The sequence below is a fragment of the Neopelma chrysocephalum genome, unplaced genomic scaffold, assembly GCF_003984885.1.
Source record: "Neopelma chrysocephalum unplaced genomic scaffold, ASM398488v2 Primary Assembly neopelma1_138, whole genome shotgun sequence".
In the NCBI taxonomy this organism is placed as follows: domain Eukaryota; kingdom Metazoa; phylum Chordata; class Aves; order Passeriformes; family Pipridae; genus Neopelma; species Neopelma chrysocephalum.
The window spans coordinates 5,008,141-5,018,028 of NW_020897800.1; the positions used below are offsets into that span (position 1 = coordinate 5,008,141).

General features: G+C 46.3%; 2 protein-coding genes across 4 annotated transcripts in view; one reads left to right on the forward strand and one right to left on the reverse strand.

Moving 5' to 3' along the window:
- The window catches only part of FEZ1 (fasciculation and elongation protein zeta 1), an 18,713-nt gene extending 18,290 nt beyond the window's left edge, over nucleotides 1-423 (forward strand). Inside the window, exon 10 of the mRNA XM_027699395.1 lies at nucleotides 266-423. Coding sequence (XP_027555196.1) covers nucleotides 266-282 — 17 coding nt within the window. The 3' untranslated portion in view covers nucleotides 283-423. The remainder of the gene's footprint in view (nucleotides 1-265) is intronic.
- A 1,414-nt stretch (nucleotides 424-1,837) lies between these two features.
- Nucleotides 1,838-9,888, reverse strand: part of PKNOX2 (PBX/knotted 1 homeobox 2) — an 84,755-nt gene continuing 76,704 nt past the window's right edge. For all 3 annotated transcript variants that reach the window (XM_027699427.1, XM_027699429.1, XM_027699428.1), the window contains 5 exons: nucleotides 9,331-9,428; nucleotides 6,812-6,931; nucleotides 4,969-5,045; nucleotides 4,304-4,482; nucleotides 1,838-3,469 (listed from right to left, as the gene is read on the reverse strand). In XM_027699427.1, coding sequence (XP_027555228.1) covers nucleotides 3,222-3,469; nucleotides 4,304-4,482; nucleotides 4,969-5,045; nucleotides 6,812-6,931; nucleotides 9,331-9,428 — 722 coding nt within the window. In that variant the 3' untranslated portion in view covers nucleotides 1,838-3,221. The remainder of the gene's footprint in view (nucleotides 3,470-4,303; nucleotides 4,483-4,968; nucleotides 5,046-6,811; nucleotides 6,932-9,330; nucleotides 9,429-9,888) is intronic.

A 9,888-nucleotide genomic window follows, 5' to 3' on the forward strand; every position in this document is an offset into this window, starting at 1 on the left:
CATCCCTGTGCACCCTTGTGCATCACAGTGCACACTCCTGCATGCCTCTGCATCCTCCTGCATCTCTGTGCACACTCCTGCATCCCTGTGCACCCTTGTGCATCCCTCTGCATCTTCATTCACCCTTGTGCATCCCTGTGCATCCTTATGCATCCTTGTGCATCCCTGTGCCCGCTCAGGCCTCCCTGTGCCCGCAGTGCCCCCCGTGGGGAGCCCCCCAGGCCTCTCTCTCTCTGTCTCTCTCTCTCTCTCTCTCTCTTTGCAGTGCTCTGCCCGACCTGACGCGGCGCTGCCCTCGCACCCCCACCCCGGCGCCCCCCAAAACGGGGCCAAACCCGAGGAAAACGGGTCGCCCGTGGCCCCCCCCCGCACTCCTCCCTTTGCACAGCTGGGAATAAAGGATTCCTTACATTAATTAGGCAACTGGCCTCCGGTGTCTGTGTCCCCTCTGCTCCTGACGACGGCGCTTTGCAACTTTTTGATAGGAAAAATGCAGTTTTTAAGCAAAAAAAATCCCAACGTGGACTTTGCTGCAGTGCTCATGAATATTCTGGAATCTATAAAATATGCAGATTTCTGGCTAACGAGCTGCTGGGTGCTCAGAGGTGGCTGCAGCTGCCGGGATCCCAGGGGTGAAATTCAACTCAGTGAAATTCCATTCTCAGGGATTTTTTTCCCCTTTTTTTTTTTCCACTTTTCTGCAGCCCCATTTTCTGCAGCCCCATTTTCTACTACAAATTGTGCAAAAATCACCTTTTTTGGCCCCAAAATATCAACACATTAATTAGCAATGGCTTGTTAGGGAATGGGGGGGGCTTCTGTTTGGGGGAGAATTGCTCTGTTTTGGGTTTGTCGCTCATTTTTTGAGTAGAGTCCCTAATTTGGGGGGTCATTGCTCATTTTTGGAGAGTTGTCATTCATTTTGGGGCAAATTCAGTAATTTTGGGGAAAGGCACTTATTTAAGAGAGTCACTCATTTCCAGGAGGATCACCAGTTTTGGGGACATGTCACTTATTTGAGGGATTGTTGCTCATTTTGGGGGAGAAATGTTCATTTGGGGGAAACATTGTGGGGAGCATCATGGTTTTGAGAAGATCACATTTGGGCACCAAAAAAATTCCTTCATTTTGGAGGAGCATCCCTCTTTTGGGGAGAGCTTCATTCATTTATGGAAAATGCTACTTTTTGCCGGGGGGGGTGTGGGGAAACACCTGAAATTTTGGGGCACATCCCTCATTTTTAGAAAGCACAGCACATTTTGGGGCAGCATCACCCATTCTGGGGTGGGTCACTCCTCTTTGGGAAGCATCACTTCTTTTGGGGGACAATCATTCTCTTTTGGAGAGTACAACTCATTTTGGGGTGAACATCACACACACATTCTGGGGTGAGCATTCATTTTTTGGGGAGAATCACTCATTTCAGGGGGAGATTTGCCCCTTTTGAGTCACCGCTGGATTTTGAGGAGCATCCCTCATTTTTGGAGACCATAACTCATTTTGAGGCTGAGCATCACCCATTTTGTGGGTGTGTAACATTTTAGGGAAGAGAATCACTCATTTTTGGAGAACATAGCTCATTTTGGGGTAACCACCACTGATTTGGGGGGGGATATAATTAATTTGTGGGCAAAATCCCATTGGAACTCATTTGGGGTGGAGGGACATCTCTCATTTTTGGGGGACTGTCACTTATGGAAGTATAAATTCAATTTTCTCCACATCACTTAACTACCAATTTGGGTCCATTCACCCATTTGGTGGGGAAGTTATTCCAGCATTTTGGATCTTCTCTGCTCACAGGAAGAAGCTGCCAAGAAAATACAGCTGCAACCCCTCATCTCGTAGCACTTTATAATAAATGGCCAGGAATTAATACTAAATTACAATGAATCCTTTATGAAATTACAGATTACATTCACGCCAGATCAGTATTGAAAAATAGGCTTTTCTGCCTATTGCATCACTCGTGTTTTTTTCCCTGGCTCCTGTTTGGGTTTTTTTATCAACCCTTCAAGAGCCAAAAAAAAAAAAAAAAAAAAAAGGACAATATGGGCAAAAAGCCACAAAGAAAATTATCCCTCTTATGGAATCCTACATTTAGAGCAGGAACCTGCAGAAGAAAATTCCTTTATTTTTGCCCTGGTTTGCTTTTGCGTTTCCTCCCATGCCACATTTTAAGGCGAAATACACCCTTTTGTTAGCATTGAAAAATTAAAAAAAAAAAAACAAATTCAGGGTTTTTGGCAGTTGCCCTCCCCCCATGGTGCTAAAATTCCACCATTTTCCCACGTGGAGGGACAATTCCAGGGAGAAACCATCTTTCAAGCAACGATATTGAGATTCCTTCCACCCATGTGAATCCGGGGAGGGGGGGGTCACCATTCAATTTTGGGTAAAATCTTGCATTTTTTAAAACTCATCTTTTTCCCCATTTTTTTTCCTGAATCAGTGCCAAAGCTCCTTGGAAAAGTTTCACTCCCGGCAGCCTTTGCCCCAACTCCGCGTCCCTTAAGGACGAGAACGGGGCGAGTTGGGGGTTTTTTTTTTCCAGATTCAACGGGTTTTTAGCACATAAATTAAAGGATTTGGAGGAATTTCCTCCCTTTTCCAGAAAGTTGTGTCCGGAGTCACCAAACAGCCGCAGCATCGGGGGCAAAGTGGGGAGGTTTGGGCAAATCCAGCGGGTTGAGCACCAAACCCTCCTCAGATCCAGCAGAACTTGCACTCGCCGGTTGTTTTTCTTCCCCCTCCGTGCTGATGTTTATGCCTGTGAATAACCTTTTTTGGGGGAAAAACCCAAAAAGCATCAAGTCCTGGGGTCGGTGTGTGGTTTTCCTTCGTGCCAAGAAATCCAAGGGATGGACGGGGGTGGAAAACCCGCCGTGGAAAACCCGACGGCATCCGAGCGTCGCGCGGGGAAAACGCCTTTCCCTAAAAACGCTTCTGCTTACCAAAAAAATTAAAGGGAAGAAAAAAGAAAAACAAAAAAACCTGAAACAAAAGATTAATTTTGGCCACAATATGTGCCTTGTAAACATGTGTCCTTCACTTCCACGTGCTGGCAGGGTGGTGCCCGCGCTCCCGTGGGCCGGGAGCCGCCAGTTTGCTTTTCTCTCCCGAATTTTTTTTTTGTTCTTGCCTTTTTTTTTTTGGCATTTTGAAGGGGGGGAATTTTGTGTCCGGTGGTGTCAAGTGATTTGGGGAGGGTGCAGGAGGAGCTATTCCAGCGAGTCACTGTGGTCCAAGCCAAGGTCAGCGCCGGGTGCTGCTGGGAGGCCACCGGGCTCTTCCTCGAGCTCTTCCTCCTCTTCCTCCTCCTCCTCCATCTCGTCCTCGTCCTCCTCATCCTCCTCCTCTTCCTCGGTGCCGTCCAGGGAGTCCTCGTGGGCTGCCAGCATGGCCTGCTGCATGGCCATGGTGGCCGTGGCTGATGAGAGGGGTTGGAGGTTGTCCATGCTGAGAGAGCCTGAAATGTAAAAAAATAAAGAAATAAGGATTCCCCAGCTAATACAGAAAGGACAAAAAAGTGCATAAACCAAGAATAAACCAAGTGAAAAGCTCAGGGAGCACCCTGTAGAGTGTCCCACCTGCACCAGTCACTCCCCAGTGTCCAACCCTAATTTTTCCAGCTAATGTATTGTCATTAAATGGCAAAAGACCTTCACTTCTGGGCAAGTAGAGGCTGAAATTGGTTGGACAGATCTTGTCTTCATCTTCTCTTAATTCCCACATTTCCTTCTCTTCATCTCCTCATCTTGCCTGGTCTATGCTCACCTCTGCTGTCTCCATCTCTTCCTCTTCTCTCCTCTTCATTTTCCTTGTCTGTTCTCTGTTCATCCCTCTTCCTGCCTTGTCTCATCTGTCATCTGACCTTAATCTTCTCTATTCTTCTCTTCATTTTCATCACCTATTCTCTTCATCTTCTCTCTTCCCATTTAGTCTCATCTGCCTTCTCATTCCATCTCTCCATCTCTCCTCTCCTCTCCTCTTCTCTCCTCTCCTCTCCCCTCTCTTCCCCTCCCTTCCCCTCTCCCTATTTCTGCCTTCCCAGCACCTCAGGAGACACCCCAAATCCCAAATGGGTGATTGCTGAGGGCTGTTCCTGTGCCAAGGGGATGGCAGTGCCCCATTGCCAGTGCCTTGCGACAACCAACTGGAAGGAACTTCTTGCACGGGCCACACGTTTTTCCCCACAGTGTGACAAAGGGCTCTAAAAATCCCTAATTACTAATTAAAGCCATCACTTAATGCATGACCACTCCCTCCTGGAAGGGCAGGGGGCACTGGGGTCTGTCCTTACCATCGGGATTTGTCCCTGAATTGCCGCCCTGCTGCTGCAGGACCCCGGCAGCGATGGAGTTGGGCCAGAACCTCTGCGTGGGCCGGTGCTGAGATTTGATTTTCTTGGCTTTGGGGGCAGGATCCGGGTTGCTGGCATCGAGCATGGGCTGCAGGATGCGCCTCCGGGCATTGATGAACCTTTCCAAGGAAAAGGGAGAACACTGGAGTAAATGTGAGTCCTCACACCAGCACTGAGTTAAAACAACAGACATTGTGGCAAAGCAATGAGTTGCAATATCAAACCTTTCCAAAAGTAGCTTCGTGGTTCACAAATCTGGGGGGTTTGATTCTATTCCATTATACCACTGCATTGATTTTTCCAGCTGAGTGGGAAAGTGCTACAAGCTGGATTTGCCAGGAGAGGGCACTGAGACCTCACAAAGCAATGCTGCACCAAACACAACTGATCTTGTCTCCCAGAAGTCACAGAATTGTGGATTATGCCGAGTTGGAAGGGGCTTATCAGGATCATTGAGGATCACCAAGTCCAACTCTTGGCCCTACGTAGGACGCCCCAAAAATTGACCCTAACCACCCAAGTTACCCCCAAAAAAGCAGTACACAGCACCAAAACAGCGTGGAAAATAGTCCTAAAGCCAACAAGCAGGTCACCACTGCACTCACCAGTTGTTGACTTGCAAGAGGGTCAGGTTGGTTTGGGCAGCAATTTGTCTCTTCTCGTCCTCTGTGGGGTAGGGGTGCTGGAAAAAAAGAGGGATGGGGCAGCAAGATGACATCCCTGCATGCAAACCAGCGGGCCTGAGTGAAAAATAAAATGAAAACCTGCCTTTTTTCCCTTTTTTTTTTATTTTCCCACCCTAAATTTGGTGGGTTCCTGCATTTGCAAGGTGCATGGTTGAAGGATGGCATCCAACAGCATCAAGATTTCCCCGGTGTCCTGAGTGCTTTTCCAAGACTTTCCATCAAAGGTTTTCCCTTCAAGGAAAATGTTCATTTTTTAAAAAAAATTTTAGCAATTTTCTAACGACTGTTGTTGGTAAAAGTGGGATTTGGGCTTCAAAATGCGAGACCCACAACACTTATTGTCAGAGGTACCAATAAAACACTGAGACATCTGCACTGGGAGATCACCAGCACTCAAAGCTTCAGCAACCTCCTCCCAGCAGTGCTGAAATCCTCCTTTCCAACCCCAAAAATGAAATTATCAAACCAGCCCCACTTTTTGGAGCCTCAAGCCAGTGACAGGTTGATTGCAGTGACTCGTTTTCCAGCTGTCACCCCCAAAACAGTGGGATTTCCTTGACAAAACCACCCCAAGTCAGTGCACACTGGAGACTCACGTTCCACCAGAGCCTCAGTGGTTAAAAAAGGTTCCTTTTTTTGGCAGAAGTATCCCCATTTTTTGGTATATTATTCCCAGCATTCTTTCTTTCTGCTGGTGCTCCAAAACTTCCAGTAAGATGATGAGCATTGATGCTATTTGGTTAAAAACCACATTATCCATGATGCCAGATGGAGAAATCCCACGGAGAAGCCCAAGTTTCTTCTGACCAAGCTGAGAGCAAAGGTCCAACACCCCCCAGTAGGAGAATTCCTTTTAGTTTTTTCAGTCCTGCTTTGGAAATCTCAAACCATGGGGTTCTCCCGGCACCTGGCAGAAAATGGTTTCTCAGTTTCTGGTCTTCTAAATCCTTTTTGTGTTTGCAAACCTGCAGCTCTGCCCTCCACAAATGACCCAGCTGGGGATGGCAGCCCAACGCTGCAACACTCCTGTCCTCAATCCAGTAAATCCAAAATTTCCCATTTAAAAAAAAAAAAAAAAGGCTGGGAAGTCCCCAACCTGCTGCTGCTCCACATCCTGGCTGAGGCTTTTCCACAAGATGCTCCTTGGAGCTGCTGTTTTCTGCATTGCTGATGCCTTGGGAATCTCCCACCTTTCCTGGAGAGCAAGTCTTTGCAACCAGTTTCCAAGTGATTTCTTGGCTGAATTATGCAGGAAAAAGGGGTGGGATTTTTAGCATTTTGCCTTTCTCCCAGCACTGCTGAGGGGAGAGAAGTCTTCTTGCACGAAAATATCCAGGTTGCATCTAAGCCTACCCCCATCTCCAATCCCCCAAAAATGGGGTGATTTTGTAATTCTGCATTTTGATTGATCGCTGCTGTGCCATAGCCCTACCCGTGAGGCAGCTTTCACATTTCAGCCTGCTAGGAAAGGGTATTCTGGAGCTGTTAACTGAAAAAAAATGCTCTATTATCCATCTACAAAAGTTCAAGGAAGTCCCCTTCTAGTTTTGTTCGCTTCTTCACACCTTAAGGGAATAATTTTCTCACCTGCAGTGAAAATGCTCATGCCCGAAACACTATGAAAATACAAGCAAAGCCACTTTGTGCCTCCGAACACAGATTCAGACAAACCACCACCTGGAATTGAACATTTTGGGGCTTTTTTTCCTTTTTTTTTCTTTTCCCCCAGCTTGCAGGGTGTTTTGGCCACTGTGGTGCTCACCATGAGATGCTGGAAGAGCCATGAGCGCATGATGTTGGTGGCGTGTTTGGGCAGGACGCCCCGTTTGTTCTTGGACTTCTTGTCCTCACCGTCAAGGAGGGAGGTGAGATCCAGGTTCACCTGTCAGGGGAGAGAATTGGTTGAAAGTGGCAATTGGCAACCCAAAAAATGAGCAAAACCGACCCAAAAAATGAGCAAAACCAACAAAGAAATGAGCAAAGCCAACCCAAGTTGGGGGTGGGATGAGTGCAAAAAAACCAGCACTTACAGAGAGCATCTAAAACCCATTTCCCTCTCCACAAAATTTGCATTAAAGGCACATTTTTCTCCCAGGATCTGTAATTTTTATCTCCATTTTTTGGTAATGCTTTGCAAGGGACAATGGCACTGTTGGGGACTGTGGTGCTGAAGCCACAACCAATTTCAACATGTGATTTAAGAGGAAAACACTTTTACCTCAAAAAATCAATGGAAAATAAACCCAAACCTCATAAAAAGATGATTTTCTCAACCGAAAGTTAAAACCCTGCCAGTTACCGACCCCTTGCAAATCCAGGGTTCTCATCCAGCTCATTCCCACCACAAGAAAGATGCTCTTTCCCACCACAAGGAGGAAGATGTCCATTGAGCCAAAATTTGCTTTTTCCCTCCCCCAAAATTAAAAATAAGCATCTTGCTGCAAGAGAAGTTTTAATGAGGAGGCAGGAACCGAACGGAAATCTAAGCACTTGGGTTGAAAAGAGATTTTTTTTCTTCTACCTCTTCATCAAAACACTTCTCCTGGATGAATTAAACATCAGGCCAGCAGGTCCCTGTGATTCCCCTGGGCTCCAGCTGAATAAATCATGCTGGCAGCACAGGAAGAGCATCCGGAGGTGCTTGTCCAGGGCTCTCTCCCTGCCCCAATATTCCCTGTGCGCGTGTTTTTCCCACCACAGAGGGTTTTGCTGCAAGATTTAAACCTGTGATGGAGAGATATTAAAGAAGGAATATTTTTAAAGCATTGCACAGGCAATAAAACCTGGCAGGGAGGTGCCACCCCTTTCCAAAGTGCCGTTTGTTGATTGTTCTGCAAGAGGCTCCCGCAACTAAAATGGAGCATTTCAGAAAAAATAGGGGTGGATTTTTGCTGCTCTGCCCCTGGGAAGCAACATAGCAGGAATGGATGGGTTTTTTTCCCCCAGATTCCTGGGGAATGGAGGTTGGGAAGAACTCGTTGTCTTATTGCAAGAATGCAGGGAAACCCTGCATAGTTCACTGCAATGCCAAAAAAAACCCAAAAACAAACCAGAAACTGGACTAAAACCAGAGGAAATGGTTGAAAAATATCCCCAAATCCAGGAAGCAAGGAAAAAAAATGAGCCTTTCTCACAAGCTGTGATTCCTGTACTGGACAGGCAATGCCAGTGATCCCAGATCACAATATATATCACTGTTATAATATACTGCTGATGTAATATATCAGCAGTAACATCTATCCTATCCCATCCTATCATTTTCCATCCCATCCTATCCTATAATATATAGTATACAATTAATATAGAATATATAATTTACAATATATAATGTAGCATATAGAATATATAATTTACAACATATAATGAAGCGAATAGAATAGAATATGTTCTATTATACATTATATCAGATATGGTTTTACATTATTATTATTATTATATTGCACAATATAATATTATGTGCATTGTTACATATTATATATTGCAGTATTTATAACAATAACATAAGTATTGCTGCAACAACTTAGATCATTGCTATAATTCGTTAGGCACCCCAAGGGCACTTGGCAGATGGATTTAATCAACGCTTCTTGCTAATTAAAAATTTAGGATACTCCCAGGGTTGAATTCCAACTCAGCATATTCCGGGAATTCGTGGAGAAACCGGGGGACTCTGCCTGCTGCAGTGCCAAGCGCTGGGTCCAAGGGGGATTTGGGGTGGTGATGCCTTAAGCCCATAATGATTTTCTTATTTTTCTACCTTATAAGTTTTATAGGTAATAGAAGTAGATTTTAGAAACAAACCCCTTTCTCCCTCCTCCCTGTAACACCCCTTAGTTTATACATTCCTTAATCCTCTCACCCTACCCCCGTATCCAGTAGAAGATGTTTAGTCTCTTAGTCAAGGCAAGCCTGTCTTGTTTGGAGAACGCTTGTATCTTGGCCTAAACCGCAGGACAGAGTCAAGGAACTAGGTCACTCTGCTCTCTGTACCCCGAAGATGAGGAAGAATGATGAAGAGGGGGTCCCAAAAAGCCCCCCGACCCAATTCCGGGAGGTGAGCCACGGGTGGAGCAGAGCAAAAGCCACGGGGAGGACACACTTGGGATTGGCCAGATATTGTTATAAATGTAACATCTCGGGCACAGCCCGGGGCGTGCGCGCGTCGTGTAACATCTCTTTGCCTTGGCATAATTAAACCCTTTCTTATCTCACCCCAGCTAAACAGCTCCTAGATTTTTTTTCGTAGCACCAGCTCAGCAGGCATCAGTGGGAAGGTCTCACCTGGGCGTTGGGGATCTGCAGGGCACCGGGGGCGATGGCTTGGGCGAGGACCTGGCCCTGCGACGTCACCATGGTCACGGGCTGGTACAGGGCTCCACCTGTGCAGAGAAACACTCGTGAGGGCACCGAACCCCTGGGGGGGTTTTTAGCTTAGGCCTTCCTGGTAACCAGGTGGAAACCAGGGAAGTGGCCATGTCCCAGTATTCCATCTGGTTTTTTACATAAGCAAGAGTATAAACAAGGAGGAGAGAGGAGGGTCTGCCCTCTTCTCTTCTGCTAGACTCGAAGACAGCAGGTCCCTGTAGCTGGTCTTGCTTATCTGGGAGTGAGCCCTGCTGTGGTCTGTTGTTTTCCTGAATCCAGGAGGAGACATCTTGGTGGAGTGGCTTTCTGCTTTCTCAAGGGAAGTATTAAGACTCTTAGTTTGGTAGCTCTCTATTAGCTGTGTATATCTGCACATATCTGGTTTTTTGGGGGTTTTTTCCCCTCCGTTTTTGGTTTTGGGGGTTGAGGTTCTCTTTCTTACATGTATACAGTGTTTTTACAACTGTAAATAAG